At 40.3% G+C, this 24,909-nt stretch overlaps 1 protein-coding gene across 8 annotated transcripts in view; it reads right to left on the bottom strand.

Moving 5' to 3' along the window:
* The window catches only part of CPEB3 (cytoplasmic polyadenylation element binding protein 3), a 179,111-nt gene that overhangs the window by 51,344 nt on the left and 102,858 nt on the right, over positions 1 to 24,909 (bottom strand). For all 8 annotated transcript variants that reach the window (XM_070432705.1, XM_070432708.1, XM_070432703.1 and 5 more), the window contains 2 exons: positions 20,138 to 20,305; positions 17,604 to 17,693 (listed from right to left, as the gene is read on the bottom strand). In XM_070432705.1, coding sequence (XP_070288806.1) covers positions 17,604 to 17,693; positions 20,138 to 20,305 — 258 coding nt within the window. The remainder of the gene's footprint in view (positions 1 to 17,603; positions 17,694 to 20,137; positions 20,306 to 24,909) is intronic.

Below are 24,909 nucleotides of genomic sequence, written 5' to 3'. Positions count from 1 at the left end.
AAAAAGGTACTTTCACAATGGAGGAATCTGACAGATAACACCTTAACCAAATGATCAAACTCAACATCAGCAACCACAACGCAACTGACACCTCTGCACTGCGTCCATCCTGTACTGTGTCTCTCTCAGTGTAGAACATCACCTGCGCGGTCTTCTTGTTAACAGGGTTTCACCTGAATCTCATCAGGAGGGAACAATCAGAAACTTCCAAATTAAGTGATATTCTATAAAACATCTTGCATGGACTCTTCAAATGATACAAAAGACAAAAAGCCTGGGAAACTGTCTAAAGGAGAGTAAAAAGATATGATAACTAAAGGCAAGGCTAGACTTTGACTGGATTTTGGATTTTTTTTTTTTTAAAGTTCTAAAAAACATTACTGGAACAATCTGGATATTTCTTGGAGACATGCTACTGCATTTAGGAGGGGTTTTAATATCTACAACTTAGTCTCAGAAGATTCATCAAAAATATACCTGTATAGCTCAACTGGCATGGCTCAGGGGTTGAGCATCAACCTATGAACCGGTTCAATTCTGGTGAGGGCACATGCCTAGGTTGTGGGATTGATCCCCATTGGGGGGCATGCAGGAGGCAGCCAATGAATGATTCTCATCATTGATATTTCTATCTCTTTCTCCCTCTCCCCTCCTCTCTGAAATCAATAAAGATATTTTAAAAAATATATACATGTATATATACACATACATATAGAAAAAAAAGAGAAAGCAAATGTAGCAAAATGCTAACAACTGGTAAAGCTAGAGGATGGCTACAGAGGTCTTCATTATACTATTCTTATAATTTTTTCATAGGTTTGAAATTTTTAAAATAAAGATTTGTGAAAAAAAGGAAAATCCACGAGGTCTTAATGAAGAAGAGGGTAATACACTCTCCAATTTCCCAAGAGGTGTGTGGTCTTTTGAAACAGTTCTTAAAATCAACTAACTTGCTCTTAGTGATTTATATGTTTCCATATCGACTGCAGTAGGAAAACAATTCCAGCTCATAGGGTTGTGCCCTGACCTGCTGCTGCCTTCAGAAAGCGGTGGCTGATCAAGCAATGGCCGGCTACTGATGAAGGGAGATCAGCCCCAGGAGGAGGATCCACAGTCTGAACAGACAGAGAAACCTCTCCTCACACAGAGTCCAGGCTCCCTGCTTTCCCGTGACCTTCCTAAAGAGACATGAAGGGCATCTCCCCGGCCAGAGCTGCCTGAGTTCAGACTTTTTCTTCTGGCACAGGAAGTCTGTTCCAAACATTCTCTCTGACCTTGGCTTTTAGGTCAGAGGATTTACCTGGTTTGCCTCAGGAGTCTTTGTCTTTGGATTCAATTCAATGGCACCAAAAATATTTAGGAGGTACAAAGCATGATGCTAGGCACCGAAGCTACAAAGATGAAGAAGCTAAGGAAGATCCCTGCCCTAGAAAAACTCAGCCTGTAAATAAATAACTAAAAAAACAACATGAAAAGTGCTATGCTGGGGGTATGTCCCACAGGACACTGGGGAGAGACAAATGGAGCAGAGGCATCCGAACGCCACGGGAAGTCAGAGAGCACAGGCCATCTCTGAGCTGGAGGAGAACTACTTGTCCAGGACGGAAGGGCATTCCAAGGTCAGGAAAGGGCACAGGCCAAGGCACTGAAAGGTCGAAGGATCAGTTCATTTGGAAAACAGTGAGTAGAGTTCCTTAGTTAGAATACAGGATTGGGGGCAGTGGGTGGGAAGAGAGAACACAGCTCACCAACCCCCTGCATGCTGCCTGGTCTCTGAACTAGATTTCTTCTTCATTTTCCTCTTGGAAGAGAACATCTATCTCTAGGACTTTCTGAACACTTACCACGTGTCCTGGGCACTGCAGGGGGATCTGACAGCAAGTCCTTGTTCTCAAGGAATATAAACGCTAGTGCAAGAAGGTCAGGAAGAATATGCACAGACAGAGCTCTGATCTAGGAACAATGCATGAAGGACCCAAAGAAGCATTTTAAAAAAAAACACATTTCACTGTTTTTCCAAGTGAACTGAACTTCATAGAAAGACGACAGACTTTTCCAGGGAAGACATGGCTAGAAAAATCAGGAAAGACTTTCCGTAGATGGTGGCCCAGAAGCCAGACCTTAATGGAATGGCACAGGTGAAAAAAGGATGAAGCACATCCCAAGGAGAGGAATTAGCCTAAGCTACGCATGTAGAGATGGTTCTGTAGGTACTGCCTCCGTCCACGGGTTCCTAAACATTCCCCTGCATTCAGAACCAGTGGTATTTCCTTGCCTATACTTACTCCAGAGGGCTGAGGCGCAAACATTTTGGTTCTTGTGTGTTTTGTGTTTTGTGTTACACTAATAACTGTTGCTTTGTGGGCTAGTTGTTTGGCAGGCAGGGATGGGGGAAGGTAGGAATGAACAAGAAAATAAATCTAATGGGTAGACTCACCTGAGTTGAAATTGGAAATGTACTTCCTGTGTTCTTAGTAAAGTCCTGCAGCCCAGGGCAGTGACCTGGGGCACTCTGCCTTAAAGTCTGCTCTTTTTATGTAACCACGCAGTCCCCATATAAAGAGGTCTTTGTGAAATCTGCCAATCTGTCAGTTCTAGTCATAGTCAATTCCAACAAGCACCTGACCAAGAAAACTGAGACCAGACTACAGGTGTCGGAGGGAACTGCTCAAACCAGTTGGGCAGCTTTATTATGACTGAGCATTACACTTTCATCAGGGTGAAGGACGCTAGTATTATTCCGAATCTACTAAACCTAAGCACTGTGTTGGTGCATAGGTGTCTGTGTCTCACATAATCCTTTTAATATTTCAAGTAGTATTAACCCGGAGGAGTATTAACTCAGGTGAATAAACTGAGGTTCAGAGATTAAGTCACTGGCTCATTGTCATACAGGTGGTAGCTACTGGTGCCCACATCTGAGTCCACAAATACTCAGTTCTTGGCCCACTGGTTGTTCTCTCCCTCAGGTAGCATCAGACAACTGGCAAATTCTACATTTTAACCCAGAGAACGCTTTCCTACAGTGACAATTTAGTCTGGCCTTGGATATTGGCCGAACTTTGACAATCTAATTTCTCCTCTCCCTGGCACTTCACTATTCCTCTGAGTTCTTAATGCTGTCAGTGGGTTTTCTCTGTGCCACTACTTCCCCTTGTCAAGGCTAAGGTCATTATTTCTTATTTATTGACCTCAGAGAGAGAGAGAGAGAGAGAGAGAGAGCAAGAGAGAGAGACAGAGAAACATCGACTTGTTGTTCCACCCATCTATGCATTCATTAGCCAACTCTTGTATGTGCCTTGACCAGGGATTGCGACCTTGGGGTATCAGAATGACACCCCAACCAACTGAGCTACTCGGTCAGGGCTATCCATTATATGGTGAAGGACAACCCAAATCTTTGTTCTCAGCTTTCAAAAATTTTCACCAGATCCTCTCAGTCAGCTTCCCATACCAAAATTTCAACGGACATATCCTCTCTTGGTCTCACTTGCTCATAGCCTAGCCCTTATCCAATGACTGCCAGCAAGTCCTGTCCCAAGCTACGCACTCTTCTAACACAACCTCTCTGCCTCAGCCTGCCAAATTCGTACCTTCCACTTCACTTCCTGAAACCTGCTCTCTTCCAAAGAAAGTTCTCGTCAGGAGTGATTCTGGCTTCCCTGCCTTTCCAGCACCTCTGCCGGGCATAATACAGCAGGCACTGCTGTGACAGCCTGTAAGATGTCCCTGCTGTCTGTGTGCCTGCTCAGACTTTGTCCCATGGCCTGGACAGTCCTACTGCCTGCTCCTTTCTGTACTGTCCCTGAAACTGAAGATGCTTTTCAATCAAAGGCTAACTCTTTTTAAAAAATATATTGTTATTGATTTCAGAGAGGAAGGGAGAGGGAGAGAGAGATAAAAACATCAATGATGAGAGAGACTCACCGATCGGCTGCTTCCTCCATGCCCCCTGCTAGAGACTGAGCCCGAAACCCAGGCATGTGCCCCCGACTGGAATCAAACCTGCAACCCTTCAGTCCACAGGCCAATGCTCTATCCTCTGACCTTAACTGGCTAGGGCAATACTAATTCTTATAGTTTATCTTCAGATAAGTGTGTAATAAAAAAATTTAAACTGGGGGCATGCTCAGTTTTTAAATGCAACAAGAGGATGCTGCTCCATCTGTCAAAATAGGACAAGACAAAAAGCCCCCTCCCGCGGCTCTGCGTGCAGCTTCTGTGTTTTTACAAGAAAATCCTTTCCGAGCATAAAACTTCCATCGGTCAGATATTAAAATGTAGGAATGACCAAAGAGTGTGAGTACTGCAAGCCAGACCTGCCTTTAGAAAAAAGGTGGAGGACATAGTATTACTCAAAAGCTTAGAACCTGCAAAAGGTTAAGTACAGGCTAAAAGGCCTCAGCTTCCCAATTTGGTCAGTTTATGTAACTCAAAAGGTGGAAACGCTTGGAATCTGGGCCTAAAACAACACTGACTTACTTCCATTCAAGTTATGCTATGAGGGGGAGGGGGGGAATGTGAAGTTTGAAAACTTTCCTTTCCAAGGCCAGCTTTAGACAAACTGAAGGGAAAAGAAACGGATGCCATGAACCCAGCACTGCAGCCTCACAACGACCGATTTCTGTCCATTTAAAGTGGAGCCCTCTTTCCTGGTGTGGCCTGATTTAGGCCAGGTTCACAAACCATGTGGGTATTTAGTATAAACTTCCACAACTGCATGACCTTGATCACAAGGACCAGCAATCCAGCCAGTCTGGCCAGTGCAGAGGAAAAGACAGGATCACCAGTACCAACAGCCCCTCAGAAGGACACTCGCTCAGGTGGGTGGGAACCATCAGAGCTCGAGGCATGCGTCCCTCTCGCATAAATGCACATGCCTGCTCCTGTTCCTGCTCACCTGGACCCTGTGCCCATGGACTGCCAGAGCTGAAGCTGGCTGCCCGAGTGGGCTGCAGATGGCAGCTTCCGCCATTCCACTGCCGGCATCGCCGACTCCTGAACAGTTTCAGAGCCACGTGGCCAGTCTCCTGCCCAACATCTGCAGCTGGCTGCTGTCCCTGCCTCTGCCCCAGATGTCTCTGCCAACAGTGGTAGTGCAGCTGTGCTTGCTGCCCAGCAGATGCCAGCTCTCTCCTTGGCCCCAGCTCCCCCTCTCCCCAAGAGGTGAGAGTAATGGCAGGAGCACTGCTTAGTATAGGAGCCAGGGCAGAAGGCTCAGAAAGGGTAGACATCTTTTTTGTAGTTCCAGTGACAGCGGCTTTGGATATGGGCTATTCTCCCAGGAGGCAATGAAGGAGGTTATGCAAAACCCTATCTATCATCATAAAAGCTTGTCATGCCCAACTTATTTTCCTAGCTGCCACACTCGTAGCCCCACGCTCAAGGAAGCAGAATGAAGCTGTTTTGTTTTTTAAATCAGCAGTCAAGGATTCTAAGGCTGCTGTAATTAGGGTGGCCTATGTCATAGGTAGGTGTTAAAAGATGAACTGGGTCAATCAGATTCCCTCTCTCTGGATTTCAACTAGAAATATAAAAACAATTTGCCCGCAGAGAGGAGCACACGTGCAGAAAAAAAGCTGAGTCATGATAATGGTGGGACATTATAATGAAGAATAATTTCCCCTGCTCAAATCCCTGCAGCCTGCCTTCCCCAGCACAGTCTCCTCCATGACACCTGGTTCTATCACAGGTCCTATTTTTGGGCTTCCTAGTTATTCATAATCACATGCCCAATTTGAGAGAACACAAGAGTACCTCTTACCTTTGCAGTCAATAACTCAACCACAGCCCTGGCTGGGTGGCTCAATTGGTTGGAGCATCGTCACATACACCAAAATGGTTGTGGATTTGATCCCCCGTCTGGGCATGTACTGAAGGCAACTGATTGATGTTTCTCACATGTTCTTATCTTCCTTCTTTCCTCCCTCTCTCCCTCCCTCCTTTCCTCTCTCTCTCCTTTCATCTTTCATCCTTTCTTCTCTTCTTCCTTTCCTTTTTGGTTCTTCTCTTTTTCTCTCCCTCCCTTGCTCCCTCACTCTCTCTAAAATCAATAAACATATCCTCAGGTGAGGATTAAAAAATAATAATAAATAAAGTAGGAAAAACAAAACAAAATTCAACTACAAAGCAGTGTACTCATGTCCCAAAATGGAGTGACATTACCCAAGAGGCATAATCCCATCGTCCGGCTGTAGCTAAAAGGCAGCTCAGAACTACAAATTCATCCTAAACCAGCTCTTGGAAATACCCCAGCTATGTGAGTATGAATAACAGAATAGAAGAATTCAGGAAAACACCAAGGATCACTTTCATTTTTAAATAGCTAGGTCAGTGGTCGGCAAACTCATTAGTCAACAGAGCCAAATATCAACAGTACAACGATTGAAATTTCTTTTGAGAGCCAAATTTTTTAAACTTAAACTATATAGGTAGGTACATTGTTATTAACTTAATTAGGGTACTCCTAAGCTGGCCTTTGCTAAAATAATAATAAAGCCGCCAACACAAAATAATTACAATTCCTAAATTGATGACAAAAATACCTGTAGGATTTGCAGCTGGTTGGAAAAATACGGGTAACTTTATGCTTTGAGTAGGTACTTTTGTCACCCGCACGCGATTTGCGGACGTGACTAGCACTAACCACTGCACATGGGACTGCTGACTGACTGGCTCACTCAACTCGTGCATGAATTGCGCGCGCGCCTCCCCCATGCTGTGTCTCCCGTCGCCCGACCGACACCCCCCACTTCTTCTAACGCCACTTCTTCAAAATAGACTCGCCCAGGCCGAAAACCGACTTCTGCGCATGGGCCACGAAGTTTCAATCGCACTGTAGGAACGCGCTCGCACGTGGTATTTTGTGGAAGAGCCACACTCAAGGGGCCAAAGAACCGCATGTAGCTCGAGAGCCGTGGTTTGCCGACCACTGAGCTAGGTCATATAGCTTAAGTTGCTAATTTTTATATAAAATACAGCTTTATAAATAATAGCACAATTTATCAGATTAGATAGCTTAAATCTACCTTCCTTTCCTTCAAATGATACATACTAGCAAAACCAATAAAAACTACTTCCTTTATAATTCACTGGGTAAAATACTATAAGAGCTGTGTGTACTTCGGAAAAGATACTTTACCTCTTTGAGTCTCAATTTACACTGTGTTAGAATGAGATGATCTTTAAGGAACTTACCAGGTCCCAAATTTGATGGACTCTATTCTCTAAGCAAGTGATGAACTTATCATTTGCAAAGATAAAATCCATTCATTTAACAAATATCTGAGGGTCAGCTATTGAGGCAGGTATACAAGGTACTGGGTAGAGCGCAGGGATCAAAACCTAATAAAAACCCTACTCTCGTTAAACCTTACATTCCAACGTGGAAAATAGAAAGACATAATTTTTCAGGTCATGAAAAACACTTTCAGAAACCTAGGGGAAGATGGTTTAAGACAAGTAGAAGTACTAAGACACTGAGAAGCCTTTGTTATCCCTTGAAGTAAGGGATATCCCTTACTTTAAGGGACATACTTCAAGGGACAACAAAGAAGTTGGTGTGGCCAGAATGGGTAAGGGAGAGAAAATAGGAGATGATGTTAAAGAACACCCAAGATTCAGCAGACTCCTGAGAGGAAAAGGTTTACGCTTCAAGTCCAAGATCCATACTAATGTGTTCCTGGCTTCTGCAGGGGTCCCCTATTTTCCAAACACACAGGCAAAAAGTAAGTCCACAATTGCAATGTACCATTTATCTGACTTGGAAATATGCAAAAAAAAAAAAAAAAATGTTCTGCAGATGTCCAAATTAGCATAAACTTCATAAAAAAATTGCTTTGGGAAGCCATGTGATATCAAATCCAGTCATTAAGATTTTCATTTCTTTTAGCTTTGGTTAAGCTTCTGCAAAATTATCCTTAAAAAGTAATATGAATACAGGATATATTAACAGAAGCATTATTTATAATAACCTAAATGACCAACAAGCAAGTACATTATGGCACAATAATAGGTTAGGCAACCTCTTTTAAAATATGAAAATTATGTAAAAACATGGGAGGAAGGAGGATAGAAAATTGTATCTTTACTATTACTACACCCTACGGGGGGGAAAATATATATATATGTTATCTATATATATTATATGTAATATATATAGATAACATATATATATATATGAATAAAGACTGGAAGGAAACAGAAAAATGATGATAGTTGGTTCTTCTGGGGAGGCAGAATTATTCTTATTATTTATGAAACTAGTGTCTTGGTGCACACTGAAAGGAAATTAATTAGAAGAAATATTTTCATATCACTATTTGCCCTTTCTCTACAATAGAAGTGTCAACCAAATTCACGATCGACAATGACAGATCAAAATACACGCGTGCAAATGGCACCAGCAAGAGCTTTATATGTATTACACATGCTCAAGTCAACTTAGCCTTTTATATATATAGAATAAACTTGCTTAATTAGACCTGTTTTCAGATTTAGCTAAACTTTTTCCAGCTTAGTGAAGCACCCCAACTTCTCTTTCAGGTAACTGTCAGCAACACAAAAGTAAAAATCAACATGAAGCAGATTATTATTGTAGATCATGCAGGGAGAACAAAGAGTAAAATATTTAACTGTAGCAGTGTTTGACTATATTCTGCAAGTGAGAAAACCTGAAGTCATTTTCAAGTTTCACCATTTCTTACTTCTTTTCAGTCGGGTCAAGTTTCAAAACTTTCTAAATCTCCGTTGTCTTGGTAATGAAAAAAAAAAAAAAAAGGATTCTACCTAAATCTCCTATCTACCTACTCTAGGACTTCTGTGAGGATCAACTGAGATGAGGAATGGGAAAATGATCCACAAACATTTGGTTGAACTGTAAAATGTTTGCATCTGGCTGTAAAGCAAGTCAGGTTCCTGGGCTGAAGAAACTCCAAGGAGGCTAGTCGCTAGCGAGAGGAAGCCCGGCGTTGCTATGTGATGTCATTATCTGGCACCCACAGCAACCATTTCTGGGCTGGGCTGTGGGCTGCATTTTGTGCCATGGGTCTTGGCAGTGTTGGCTGCGATTTGGTGGGGTGTCCCACTTGGGGGAAGCCGAGTGTTGGTTTGTCAGCGCCAGGTCTGTGATGCCGTTTATTTTTAAATGGCCAGTGCGCATCATGGCAGCTCCTGTATTGAGCATCTGCCCCTGGTGGTCAGTGCGCGTCATAGCTACCAGTCAGACGGACACTTAGCCAGATAGATAGATAGATAGATAGATAGATAGATAGATAGATAGATAACACTTGTTCAATGTAAACCAGATTGCTTTATTCTGGTTTTAATACTTCATCACAATATGAAGGCCTATAAGTGGGATAACAATAGAAATTACTATGATTATGTACCTGACAAAGAGGACCACACACTCATCCCTACGCCAGAAGGATTGTCAGTAACCCTGCACCATCTGATGGTGTTGACTATTCTTTCTTCCTGCTTCTTTCCTTTAGCTCAGCAGCCATAGATACACTCCCAGTCCTTCACTCACCCACATCTCCACTGCCATGTCCTCTTCCTTCTGATTCCTAACATTTACTTCTTACCTGTTTTTCCTTTTCTTCTCCCTCTTTCTATAAAGATGACTCCTGAAGGATATAACCTCCAGCCACAGCCACAGTCTCTTTTCCCAAAGTCCCTACAGCCACAATTCCAATTGCCCATTAGGAATGCTTTCTCAGGTAAGAGGCGAGGGCCTAGTAACCTCCACGTCAATACACCAAATGGTTTTCTCTCTATGGACTCCCCTACATTCAGCAGTGCTATGATGCTCCCATTCAGTGGAAGGGATTTTTAGTACAACCCTGCTATCAACATGATCTATCTACTCTATCACTGTGGATCCCTTCTCCCTTCATTCAAGTACTATCTCAACTCTAATATCTTAGTTCTTCGTGGTCCTCATCATTGCTTATAAGCCTGATTATAGAAGACTTCTAAATGGCTTTACTGATCCTGTCTAAACGCAACCTGTCCCTTACTAAAATATATATATATTTTTTAATTTTTAAAAAGCCTTAAATAATATCTAGGCTTTATGAAAGTATTCTATGTGTATTTTCTCCTTCAATCCTCACAGCAAATCAAAGTAGACACTACTATTATTTCCATTTTGTAGATTTTACAAAAGAGATTTAGGAAGATTAATAATCAGCCCAAAGATACTTGCAATGGTAAGAAGTGGCATAGAAATTCAACACAGACAACTTACTCCAAAGCCTGTACTCTTTAAAAAAAAACAAAAACATATATATATATATAAAATTGATTTCAGAGAAGGGAGAGGGAGAGAGAGATAGAAACATCAATGTTAAGAGAGAATTGTTGATTGGCTGCCTCCTACACGCCCCCTACTAGGGATCGAGGCCGCAACCTGGCCATGTGCCCTGAGAATGGAACCATGACCTCTTGGTTCATAGGTCGATGCTCAACCAATGAGCCATATCGTCTAGGCCAGAGCTTATACTCGTGATCATTAGTTACCAGGCACAGATTCTAGGCCTGGGAGTGAAGCTACCACCTAACCCTGCCTTGAACATGCAAGACCATTCTTAATCTCTGGGCCATTCTTTTTCCTCTGAATGTGATAGTGTATAGTGTAATATTTAAGAAACTTGGGCTCTGAGGTCAGCCTATTTAGGCTCAAATCCAAGTCTTAACATTTAACACATGATCATGGACAAATTAATTACCCTCTTCTAAACCTGCTTCTTCCTCCATAAAATGGAAATAGTAAGGGTGCCTACCTTGTGGAGTTGGTAAGATTAAATGAGATTAAGCATAGATAATAGTAACCTGTTCTGTGGATCACAACAAACCCTCAGTAAACGTTAGCTATCTAATTATCATAATACCAGCCCCTGGCAATTCCTGCCTATTCTTTTCCTGCCCAGCTTGTAAGACCACACTCCACAGGAATCTCTTCTTCCTCTGGATGCCTAGGATACTTTACTTGCTTGTCATTGACCATAAATTGATCTATATTTTAATAAAAATAACATCACCATTCATGATACCTTCTTTATGTAGGGACTGCTTTAAGTACTCCACACAGATTTACTTATTTTAATCCTCATCACAACCTTATAAAGGCTAAACAACATGCCTAAAGTCATACAACTAATAAGTGGGAGAGCCCAGCAAGTCCATTTCCAGAATTCATGCTCTTTACCATCCCTTAATGCTTTACATCTGTGTTTTCATGTCTCTGCAGGAAAACTATAGCCTTCTCCAAAACAAGAATGGTGTCTTCTCTGATCCCCACAGGCCATATACAGACTCTTCCACAGACTGATGTGCAGACTCTTGCATAGACTGATGGACAACAAATATTAGATGGATTAATCATGCTGCATGATCATTTGCACTAGGAGCTAGATTCTCTGTATTTATTGTTCTCTTGCATCCATTTTCAATAACTATCTGCAAATTACCTTATTTTTCCGTGTATAAGAGGCCCCCATGTATAAGACGCCCCCTACTTTTCCAAACCCAAATTAAGAAATCAATATTTTAAACATTTTGCTGGTCTTCCTCTTAAGGCCTTCTTCTTCTTTTCTGGCATCTTAAGGAGCTGTTCTTCCTGTTTTCTCCACTGTCTGATCAGACACTCAGTGGGAGGAGGTCCAAACTGTCTCTCTGCAGCTCTATTTCCATGCTCTTTTGCATAGCTGATTACATTGAATTTTGCCGGTATGTATCTTTTTATTTCTTGACATCTTAATGGGCTCAGAATGCTCGGTCCCTGTTGGATCTGCACACTCTCCACCTCCACCTTCAATTATGGCATCAGCTGACTTCAGTAACAATAAGGCTTGTGATTAGAGGAAGCCTGTTTGACAAGGTATAGGCAGTATGACCCATGTGGCTCCCTCCTAGGCTGACTTCTGTGTATAAGATGCCCCTCGATTTTCAGTCTAACGATTTTAGTAAAAAATAGCATCTTATACACGGAAAAATACAGTACCTGCATCCAAGCTATTATAGACATGATGATATTGATTAGTATTCTGTATGAATGCGAGATCTGGTTCATGCCCTAACATTTGGGAGAATCCCAGTTCCTAGGACTCATGATTTCAGCTCTATTATTCCAGATCTAAAGTGCATGAGAATGCAATTTCAGGAAACTTTTCCTCAATATTTTTATTAGAGGTGGATTTCTTTTCATCATCAAGAAGGAAATGCAGAAAACACAGAGCAAGACTTTGCTTCAATTTTACCAATAGCTATTTAAAAGTATTTTAAACTGATATTTCTACTTGACCCAACTCCACTCTCCCTCCACCACACAAATGCCTTGATGTCAACTCTCTCTGGGGGACTAGATGAATTTAGTGAAGAAGAAAAAAAGTCCTACTTCTTCAAGTCTCTTTCTTCTGCATCATTTTCTCCTCCTCATAACATTCCAACCACACTTCCTTCATTTCTTCAAAGTACTAAAGCTCTTCATACTTAGTACTTCCCATGTGGTACTCCTCCGTTTGGAACTTGCTTCCCTACACTTTCTAGCTAACACCTCAATTTTCGGGTCTGCTTCACTATTTTCTCAGAGAAGCTCTCTCCATATCCCCAATCTAAATTGATACCTTTTAAAGTCACTGCACTCTCTTATTTTTCCTTTAGAGAACGATCACTATTTGTAATTGTGTTTATTTTGTGACCATCTGATTATTTTTTTATCTTCCCTACAGGACTATAAGTTCCTGCGGTCTGAGAAAAATCATACCTCCAACTCTGCTTGACCCAACAACACTTAAGGGGGCAGTTGCAATATCTGGCCACTGTCTCTCTATGGAGAACTTAAGCCCTCTAGAGTTCACTGAAATTATCATGGTTTTACAAACTACTCCAGCTCTGTATAGGTAAACCTGATAGATGAATGAATGATTCTGTTTTTTATAAGGCATATACTTTCTTTTAAAAAGGGCCAAAGAAAACTATAGTGGATGGTTCATGCTTTCCTCTCTACTTACATGTAAGCCTAAAACACATAGCCAAACAAACTGTACCTAATGGCCAACCTTAGGTGACCTAAAGAAAAGTACAATGGGAGAAAGAGACAGTACCAAGAAGGCACAAAACTCAATTAAAAACCAAGGGATTTAAAGAAAAGTAAAAAAAGCACAAAGGGGCATTATTCAAAAGGCACAGAATTTGGGGTGAACTGCTTAGATGGCCCCAACATTTAAAGCAATGGGCATTGATGCTCAAAGTTAACTTCAGTCTTGGAATAACACCAAATTTCTTTAGGTCTTTCCCAAATAGGTCAAACTTTAGCTAAAAGCAAAATAAGACAGGAGCCAAAAGCATAATTATTATTTCTCCTCCTTGACCCCAATCACCAAAAAATGCAACCTGCTCTCTGAGGACACAAGCCTGAGGACCAGAATCAGGAGATACAGATTCTCTTCATAGCCTAGCTCTCATTGATTCATCTCCAAACTTAACCTCAGCTGTAAAATAAGGGCACCAATTCTAGTGTTCTACAGTTTTATATTATGCTGTTATATAGGAACTAGAGGCCTGGTGCACAGAGTCGTGCACCGGTGGGGTCCCTTGGCCTGGCCCAATTGCCTATTAGTGAAGCAAGGATCCCAATTGCCTATTAGTAAGAGCCTCCCTCTTGTCTGTAAGAATGAAGACTAATGAGAAATTGGCCCAATTGGGATCCTTCAGGGGATGTTGGACTGCCAGTTTCGGCCCAATCCCTGCAGGCCAGGCCGAGGGACCCCACCAGTTCACGAATCTGTGCACTGGGTCTCTAGTATGCATATAAGATCTTTGGTTAATCTCTTCCCACTCTACCCCCTTCCCTCTGAGATTCATCAGTCTGTTCCATGTTTCTATGCCTGGGCATTGAGCATCTGCCCCCTGGGTGGTCAGTGCACGTCATAGCTACTGGTTGAATGGTCAAAGGGTCGAACGGTCACTTAGGCTTTTATATATATAGATGGTACAAAAAACCATGGAGTTTATAGAGCTGATAAACTCTCCACTGCACAGACCAATCCAATGTTCTCTCCAATTTTCAGTAACAAATCTAAGGAGGATATTGTAAAAAATACACACATACACACACACACACTCACACACACACACACACACGTGTATATATATTGGCAGACAAGAAGAATGGTTATCCAGAAACCATTAAATGTAAGGTATTACTAAGGGAAGTGAAGACATTTAACTTAGAAAAGAGAAGACTGATAGTCCTTTAAGTACCATGAAATAGATGTCACAATGATGACTTATTCTGTTTTATTTTATAGGACACAATTGACTGATGGATAAAGACTGCAGGGAAGCATTTGACTCAACAGAAAACAAAATTTAATAATTAGTTAGGTCTGCAAGTATATAGACTTCCTCTGACATAACCTGCCTCTTTTGTAACTGGATGCCTCAGAAGCTAATTGGGTAATTCTCTGGGCTATTTTAGAGTAGGAAGTCGAGAGATTTTATGCAAAGGGATGTGAGGGTCACATACAGTCTCCGTTACATATTCTTCCTTGTGTGTGCATTTTTATAGCCCTTAAAAATATAAGAACTATCCTTAGCCTGGGGGCCATTGCAAAAACAGGTGGTTTGCTGATCCCTGTTCTGGAGGAGTGCTGTCCAATAGAAGTGTTACTCACATACATTTTTCAGTTACTCAACTGTAACTGAAAATTTTCTAATATTTATATTTAAAAAGGTAAAAAGAAACAGGTAAGGTTAATTTTAATATATTTTATTTAATCCAATATATCCAAAAATTATCATTTTAGCATGTGAACAAAATTAGTGAACCTTTTAACATTTTTTAAAACTAAGTCTTTGAAATCAGTGTATTTCACATTTATAGCATATCTCAATTTAAATTAGTCACATTTCACCTGGCCAGGATTGCTCAGTGGTTGAGCGTAAACCCACGAACCAAGAGGTCACCAGTTCGATTCCCAGTCAGGGCACATGCCCAGGCTGTGGGCTCGATCTCCAGTAGGATCTCAGCATTGATGTTTCTATTTCTATATCCCTCTCCCTTTCCCTCTCTCTAAAATCAAGAAAAATCAATCAATCAATAAATTAGTCACATTTCAAGTACTCATTAGCATTGAGAAATAGCAGAGGTGACCTTCTAATGATTCATATCAATGAGGAAAAAATGGAACAGTCAACAAGTAATTGTTGGAACAAGTGGCATGATAATTGGAAAAATAAATCTGGATCCTTTCTTCTGCCTTACTCAATTATAACTTCCAGATAGAAATCAGATGGCAATGTAAAAAGGTAAAATAAATTCAAATGCCCCAAGAAGAAAAAATGCCAAAAAGTCTGTTATTTTAATCATTGGATTGGCAAAGATTGAAAAGGCCATATCCCCAGACCCTCATTAAACCTGAGTTTTGGAATATAAATGTGCACAACCTTTCTTAAGGGCAGCTTGGCAATATGTATAAACATATACCTCACTTCTGAAAGTTCACCCCAAGAGGTAATATTTATATGAAAAGGACAAAAAGATGAAGGCATAAGGATATTCACTGAAGCATCATCCATAAGTGAAAACAACTGGAAGTAACTTAAATGTCCATCATCAGTAGGACTAATTAAATAAAATAAGGTCATTAACAATAATGTAGGTTTCTTATAGAAAGGTCCTGACATTGCTGGGGGCGGGGGAGAATGTAGGTTATTAAATAGCATGCATAATGTGACCCTGTTTATGTAAAATTTTAAATTTCATGTAAATGTATATATTCACAGAGATATCAGAAGGATATTTAATAAAATGTATACAGTGATTATTTCTGATAGAGGAAGATATGGGATAATTTTCTTTGGATATGATCAGATGTATTTATCTTCATTTTTATAATGATCATCTGACACCTTTTATCCCAGAATTATTTTTATAACCTCAGCATGATTTTTTTTTCAACTGGCACCCTTAGACGTATCTTTTATACTTGTCATTTTACACAGTATGTTACAATAACCACAATATGAATACATTCTTTCACTGAAATAACACTGTCATGCTTCACATAGGCAACTAGTACTCTGAGGAATATCTTTTTATACATGGGACTTAAAAGAGTATATTATATATGGTACAGTGTAGTAAACTTATTCATTCACTGAAATAACACTATTCTGATTCAATGAATTATTAGCACACTTTTTTTTCTACACTAAAATAAATTTATTTCAGAGACAACTTTTCCAGAACCTTTCTTCTCCGATTGAGGCCTGCTGTCAAAGTGTGGGTAAGCTGTCCAGGGTTCCCCTGGGGCCAACACACAGCTCACTGCTGGGTCAGGAGCTGGTGTTGCCTTGACTGTGTTTTTTTGTTTGTTTGTTTTTTTAATGAATTTATTGGGTTGATATTGGTTAATAAAATTATATAGATTTCAGGTGAGCACTTTTAAAAATGTCTTAAAGGCGTGTGTTTAGACAGTGTCACACATGCACCACATGAACACATTCCTTTGCTGAAATAATCAGCATGATGATTTTTATCTTTTCTGATTAATATAAAACTTAAATTTTTTACTTTAAAAATTCTCCTAACATATAGACATATGTTAAAAGCAAACTAACAGCCCTCTTTAGTGAATAACGCTTTCATAGGCTATAAAGAGAGTGGGGAGAAATACAGGCGACAAAGAAACCAAACATGAAAGGAAGCCACTTGCCTTTCCTCGGTTAAGCTATCTTTGATTCCTGGAAAAGGCACAAGAAGGACAAGTATTTTGACCCCATCTTCTAGTGGTGGGTAATGTTTTGCACAACAACTCATACCAAAAAACAATTCCTTAGAGATGAAAGGCAGCCTTAAAACATATCTACAGAACATAACATGAGAAGAACACTTCTCTTTAACCCAAACACTCTTCTGTATACATCTAGATGCGTACCCAGAGTTAATATCACCAGAAAAGAGCCCTAGATCCTACAAAAATGGCAAACTATGAACAAACGAATATATTTTCATGGCCTTGTAAATAATAAAAGAAAAGCCTACCGAAAATAAGAGAAGCAAAGTTATGTGAAGTGTCCTTTGCTAGCTTGCTCTCCACCCATCAACAGATTAAGTTGCTTAAGAGACAGACACGAATAAAGGTAATTTCATATAATGTCATTCTTTAGTCACTATGTTTTCCAAGTTTGGGCTTTATAAGATCTATAAAACCACAGGGCTATGGGATACAAATAAAATTTGACTTTAAGTAATCTTTTCCTTTCCCATCACTGCCATTTCTCAAAACCCTAGATCCTTTTTCTCAAATAGTTAGCACGAGGTTCATTCACAACAGACTCACAAGGCCTCACTGTCAATAGAATAGATTCCCCAAAACAATCAGTGTGCTCCTGGGAACAGTCTTCAAGTGAAAAACAGTGAGACACCAGCAGATGACCAATGTTAAATGTTTTCTCAATTGTGGGGGGAAATGTCAACAGCTCTTTCAAGAGTTAAAAGGCTGCTTTTTACTGAACTACCGAGCTAGCTCTCCAACAGGCAGGCAGCGGAGACACTTTAAGTGCCGGCAGAGGAGACCTTTCAAGGGCATTACCTTTCGGAGGAAAGTACGACTTGCTTTCAGCTTTGTGAGGCCAGTCCACCACGAGAGGTCCGAACCTGCGGAAGCTGGCAGTGATCTCATCTGCAAAACAGAGGAGGAATCTTAGCAAAAGAGAAACGAACACTGCAAACTGAATAGCATAAAACATGCCTTTTCATATAAGAAATGCTTGGAGAGCAGTTTTGTAAAGCATTTGTACAGAAGGCAAACCTATGAAGCAAAATACCGATCATACAGGGGGATACTTTTGGTCATTCACTCTCACCCACGCAGAATGTGATTCTAACTATAATTCATTTCCCTTCACTGCCAATTCACTGATATAAAGATTTGGGAGGGAAAAAATCTGACGTTAGCTAAGGTGACCTCCCTGTCAAATAAAATGAAGATTCTAAAAATAGGAATGTTTTCTGCTTTTAGAAAAAAGGCACAGTCAGAGAAAGATAAATATCACATGATCTAACTCATTTGTGGAATATAATGAACAACATAAACTGATGAACGAAAACAGATCCAGAGACAGAGAAACATCAATCAGACCATCAAACCTCAGAGGGAAGGTAGGGGAGGGTGGGGGTAAGAGGGAGAGATCAACCAAAGGACTTGTATGCATGCATATAAGCCTAACCAATGGACACAGACACCAGGGGGGTGAGAGCATGAGGGGGGGGGGGGCGGTGGTGAGGGGCAAAGGGGGGATAAGGACACATATGTAAGACCTTAATCAATAAAGAAAAAAAAGAAAAAAGGCAAAAATACACAGAATATTTAAAATATATATATATTTTTTTATATTTTATTGATTTTCCACAGAGAGGAAGGGAGAGAGACAGAGAGCCAGAAACATCGATGAGAGAGAAACATCGACCAGCTGCCTCCTGCACATCTCCCACTGGGGATGCGCCCGCAACCCAGGTACACGCCCCTGACCGGAACCGAACCCGGGACCTCTCAGTCCACAGGCCGACGCTCCATCCACCGAGCCAAACCGGTTTCGGCTATTTAAAATATTTTTACTTGTGTAAAATAATCTCTCAGATTATTAACCCTGGATTATTATTATTAATCTAAAGAGTATTAATCTGTACGATTATTTTACAAATAGTTAATTCTTTTGGTGAGGAGTAGGGGAAATAAGTAGATAATTCTATTTGGTGTGTTAAGAAAACTTAAAAGCCAAGGTTTCTTTCATACACACCTACTACACATCCTATAAAGAAAATGTTTCAAAAGTTAGAGTTCAATAATTTTATCTTTTCTTTCTGACTTTTTAAAAATATATATTTTATTGATTTTTTACAGAGAGGAAGGGAGAGGGATAGAGAGTTAGAAACATCGATGAGAGAGAAACATCGATCAGCTGCCTCCTGCACACTCCCTACTGGGGATGTGCCCGCAACCAAGGCACATGCCCTTGACTGGAATTGAACCTGGGACCCTTGAGTCCGCAGGCTGACGCTCTATCCACTGAGCCAAACCGGTTAGAGCTCCTTCTGACTTTTGACTCAAAGCAGGAGATTATAACTTAGCTCCTATCCAGGTTTAAGTTGCCACTCCCTTAGTCATGATCAAAACTTTGTCTTAAAGAAAAATCCATTTGATAAATGAAATTAACATTAGCACAAGAATAGTTCGGAGGAAAATGAGTCTCCATCTGTGTACAACTTTAAAGCAGCAAGTCTAAAATAAAACTATTTTTAGAGACTGTTCTTCTCTAACACACACACAAAAAGTATGATAAATCAGAGAAATGTCAGAGCTAGAATAATGCTGGCAAAACAGTTTTTGTAAACATTTTATAGCAGGTCCAAGGCCTAGAACTAGAGTTGTTGTTTTTTCCCCTTAACTGTTATAATTTTGTTTCATTTATCCATTTAACAAATATTTATTGACAACCTACTGTGTGCTAACTGGCTTTAGGCATAAGAGAAAAACTTACTTTTGGATTGGTAGGATCTCAAAAATATCATTAAGAAAATTTCTCATTAGTCTTCATTCTTACAGACAAGAGGGAGGCTCTTACTAATAGGCCATCTATATTAAAATATGAGATGGTGTGATGTAATGGACATAAGCAAAAACTGTGATGTCGAGTTCCAACTGCACCACAGCTACATGACCCCGAACAAATTGTTTCTCTCTGATCCGCAGCTTCCTCACCTATATAAAAATGGAGTCGGTAGGCTATGCCTTATGGGATGGCTACGGGGATTAAATGAGATACTGCAATGTGAAGCACCTCGCACAATTATGAGCTCGTAGTAAGAGTTTCAGAAAAGTTAGCTCTGATATAGTAACTAGAAATGGGACTAGTTGGGAGACTGCTATGTATAAAACGCATATAAACAGTAGACCTGAAGTACATCATCTATTGCCGCTCCATCCATTGAATATTCTCACCCCCTGCTCACTAAGATATGAACGTCCTAAAACTGCCCTGGAGAGGACATTTCCCTGCTTTGTGAAATCGGATTACACAAAGGACTAACCTGGCCTTTATAAAGTCATCAATGAACGCACAGTACCTTCGTCGATGTCAGGAGGAAGGCCTCCAACAAACACCTTTCTAGAGTAGCGCTCTACTCGCTCCCCATTTTGACAGCGAGTTGGGGAACTTAAGCCAGAGGACAAGGACTGATCGCCGTGACTGTCATCCAGGAAGGCATCTTCAAAGGGGAAGAGAGAAGACCGACCTGAAACAAATGTGGGAGTTTGCACAGTTAAAATTCTTTTCCTGGAAAACAAACGTTTTATTAGGAGCCAAAATGCAGAGTAAAGCATATAAAAAGATAACTCCTGAGCAGTGACTTTTTCAATAGAACGAGCGACGGCAGATTACCAGGTCTAGACAAATTTGTATCATCATTTTTGTGTAAAGGTATGTAACCCACAGACATGACTAGACTGATACTAAGGCAGAAGCATTAAATACTGCAGCTGTTTTTGCTGCTAAAAATTCACCACATCTTACGCACAGAGTCCCTATCACTGCTGCTAAGAGTATTCAGCAAGTTGTGTATCCTTTCCCTAAGCATTTCTTAAAATAAATGAAAAAGTAATCTTTATTCACAGATCTTTATTTGCTCTTTATGGTGAGCTCAAAGGTTCAGTTCTAAAGATGGACACTTGATGGCTGAGGGAATATTAAACTGATGACAGAGGCTGATAACTTCTTAGAGAGCTGGACTAAACATGATTAAGTTTTTTCTGCCATTTCAAGCTACTCCAATTTGAAAATAAACATCTGCAATAATAAAAGGTGGGACAGGTAAACGAAAACATGTAAGTTAAGATGTGGGAGGACAGATGTAGATGTGGTCATGACATTTTTAACCCTCCTAATGTAGGCCATATTTGATATCACGCAAAAATATTTTCTCATTGTTAACTCTACAGCCAAATGAAGTGTACAGAGTAAAGGTACCTATCCACTCCACATGGTATAAGAAAGGTATCAGCAGTTGGAGTCTGTTAATAAATGTAACACAGTAATGCCATCTGGCAACAAAAGAAAATCTAAGTTTAAAAACAAATACATTTCCTGTTTGAGTCAGTGAGTTCCTGGTAAAACTTTCCACTAGGTTCCCCTCTAAAAACAAACTGTCTTGAGCACTCTTTAAAAGAAAAATTTCCCTCTAAAATAAATTCATACAACTCTTAAGAAAAAAAAAAAGTCTTCCCCATTTAGTCTATCCTGTCTTTAGCCTGTCTTTATTTCCCTGAAACCTAGGTTCTGCGTCACTACAGTCAACTCTCTGAAACAGAATATAAATAGCCTTAGAAAAGTACTGAACATTTATTTCTTTTACAAAAAAAAAAATAGTTACTAATATAACTCTGTTTATTTTATGAACCCAGGTGGTATAAGAAAGGCACTATTTTGATGTTGGGAGTTAATAAATAAAAGGACCAAAGAAATTTTTGTTCAGCTCTTCCCAGCTTAGCTACAAAGAAACAGAACAAAACTGGTCACCTCATGTCACCTAGCTTTTCCAGCCTGACAGGAACAAACAATGGACAGTAAATTCTCATCCTTGTTATTTGTTTTGATTACTGGAGGGAAAAATAGATCTGCAGCAACTATAGGCAAAATGAGTTTCCCAAAGACACGAAGAGCTGTTCTCCCTCGGCCGTCAGCTTTGCTTTTCACGTAACCCACACTCAGTGAATTATGCGCCTACTCTGTGATAGGAACACGCCCAATCACATTTCCCACAGGTTGTTCCTATCCCCATCTCTGACCCTCAACACGAGTAACATGAGATGCTCAGAAAACAAAAGCTTGTGTGGGAGGAGGGAAGGGAGAACTAAATTATATTGGAAAACACTGGCCAGCTTATGCCTTTCCCATAGATTAACAATCCACATTGGAATACAAAGGGCTGCGGAAAGTTCCACGGTAAAACAGATTATTCCAGTATTACCTGGATTTAAAATAAAGGAATCTTGCCCAGCTGGTGTGGCTCAGCGGTTGAGCATCGACCTATGAACCAGGAGGTCACAGTTCAATTCTTGGTCAGGGCACATGCCTGGTTTGCAGGCTCGATCCCCAGTGTGAGGTGTGCAGGGGGCAGCTGATCAATGAGTCTCTCTCATCATTGATGTTTCTCTCTCTCTTTTTCCCTTCCTCTCCAAATCAATAAAAATATGTATTTTTTAAAAAGATAAAGAAATCGCCCTAGCTGGTTTGGCTCAGTGGATAGAGCATCAGCCTGCGGACTGAAGGGTCCCAGGTTCGATTCTGATCAAGGGCACATGCCTAAGTTGTGGGCTTGATCCCCAGTGGAGGACATGCAGGAAGCAGCCAACCAATGATTCTCTCTCATCAATGATGTTTCTATCTCTCTTTCCTTATCCCTTTCTCTCTGAAATCAGTAAAGATATATTTTTTTAAAAAGATAAAGAAATCTTTAACATACATAACTCTGTGAAAAAATATTTATCCACATCCATGAACAACAAATAAATATTATTATTATTATTTGGAAGTCCCTGACAAAGAAATCAAGTCTGGTCAGAGAGATAGGCAAGTGCACAATTATAAAACAGAGGAATAAGTACTAAGGGAAGACGTTTTACTAAATGACACAAAAGCACAATTTACTGCCCGATGGGAGATGGGGCAAAAAGACCTTCAGAGTGATTTCACAGGAGGGCAGATTTGAGCAGAATCTTGTGGGAGTGCCTAAGGTAAAGAACAAGGATCCACAGAGAAAGAACTTTTAACGCAGTTTGGATCTTTCCTCCAAACCTGCTCCTCTCAATAAAAATGACTATCATCCATATCCAATTCAATCCACAAAATCTAGGCGTCATCCCTGACATCTCTGTTTCTTTCACACTCCAGTTCTAATCCATCTCTCCATACATCCTGCCAACTCAAGCTATAAAATTCTTCAATCCAGTCAATTCCATGTTCGATCCTAACAGCTGAGTTCAGATCACCATCATCTCTCCCCTAATGAATCTACACCAAGCATGTCAAACTCATGGCCCACAGGAATATTTTTGCAGCCCAGCCAATAGAACAGTATGTAAGAAACATTTCAATAAAAATTTCGTAACTTAATTTTTACAATACCGTTACACATAATTATTGATGAACTACAACATTCGCTAATGACTAATTACTGTAATCATGTTGCATTCATTTCCCTTACTCGCCTTACGCACAGGCGCACCATTTCTCTCCACTAATACTAGCAGCGAATATTTTAGCAGCCAGTTGCCACGTCATTAGTCTTGGACTGACTTGTTTGGTGTGCGCAACAGGAAATATTTCAGCTTTCGGAGAACAAGAAAAATATTTGCGTTACACTTATTTATTTGTGCAGTTATTCAGTATCTGGTAAGTGTTCAAGAAAAAATATTAATTTTATTAAAATGTTCTATTATTTTATGTTAACGATTATTCATTTATTTCAGCCCTTTGTATTCAGCATGTCTCTATCGAAGTAAACATACGTTTCTAAAAAAATTGAAGCTTTTTTTGCGGCCCACATAAATTTAGACCTTGTTTATTTGGCCGTGTTAGCCTTTGAGTTTGACATGCTTGTTCTACACACTAGCTTGCTTAGTCTACTGATTTCTATCCTGAACCCTTACAGTGCTTTCTCCACAAACAGTCAAAGTCACTATTTTCAAAAATTAACCTGAACATGTAACCTCACTCTTCACCCCTACCTGTAAAACGCCTCAATAACATCCCATTGCTTTCTGGATAAAGTGCAGACACATTTCTGTAACCATAAGGCCTCTGCCTGCCTCTCCTAATCATAGTTGCTGCCTCTCCCTCTGGTTCACTAACCTTCAATCTCGCACACACCCTTTGAATTTCTTGATTATTCCTCCTTGCTTCAGGCTCTAAGGACAAGGTGTTCCCCTAACCAACAAACACCCTCCCCCAGCTCCCTAATTTTCTAGTTAATGCCTACAATTCTTCAGGTCTCAGCTGAAAAGTCATTTTCTCAGGTGGAACGACCCTGACCTTCTAGATTCATTTAAGGTCCCCTTTTCTATCCACTCAGAGCACTTCTGTAAGGGTTTTTATTTGGTATCTCATTTCCCAAAACCCCATTCAATTGTAAGCTCTATTAGGAAAGGGACCCATTTAACCTTGTTCATCACTGTATCTTCATGTTCTAATAAGAGCACGTAAAAGGCACTCAATGACTGGTAAAAGTGAGGCAGTATCCAGGAAAGGAAACAGCATGTGCAAAGGCATGGGATGCAAGTAAATGCTGGAACACAACACAGGCTGTGACAATGGCAAGAGATGGAACCATGCCCCAGAAAATCGAGACCTTTTCTATTGCTTCTATTCATTCAAACATTATATTCTATATTACAAAAGAAAATTTCCCCCATTTTCCAAATTTAATATTTCTTTCTCATACTAGTTTTTTTTCTTTTTTAAACTACACTCACTCCCTGAAAAGTCTGATACACCCTTCTAATCCATCTCCCATCCTGTCACAATGAATCCTCTAAGATGCTTGTGACCATGGTATTTCCTCTACCCCCAGATCCTACAATAGCTACCATCAGCTCCACCAGCAATTTACACCCAGGGAGAAGGGGGGTGGGGTGAGAGTCTGAAGAAATCTGTGACTGTCCAGTCAGAGAATGAGGAAGTCTTAAACCAGAGCAGTGAAGAAGGAGAAGTGGATGTTCAAGACATTCTAGAACAAGGAGAACTTGTTTTTGCATGGCCAACATAACCACAGTTTCCCCAGAGTATTTTGACAAAGAAAATAAAAGCAAGAGTTAACTGTGAAAATCTGGACTGTTTTAAAAA

The sequence above is a fragment of the Myotis yumanensis genome, unplaced genomic scaffold (assembly GCF_028538775.1).
Source record: "Myotis yumanensis isolate MYYU_CA2020_CCGP unplaced genomic scaffold, mMyoYum1.0.hap1 SCAF_13, whole genome shotgun sequence".
Lineage (NCBI taxonomy): Eukaryota > Metazoa > Chordata > Mammalia > Chiroptera > Vespertilionidae > Myotis > Myotis yumanensis.
This window is presented reverse-complemented; position numbering and strand designations above follow the sequence as displayed.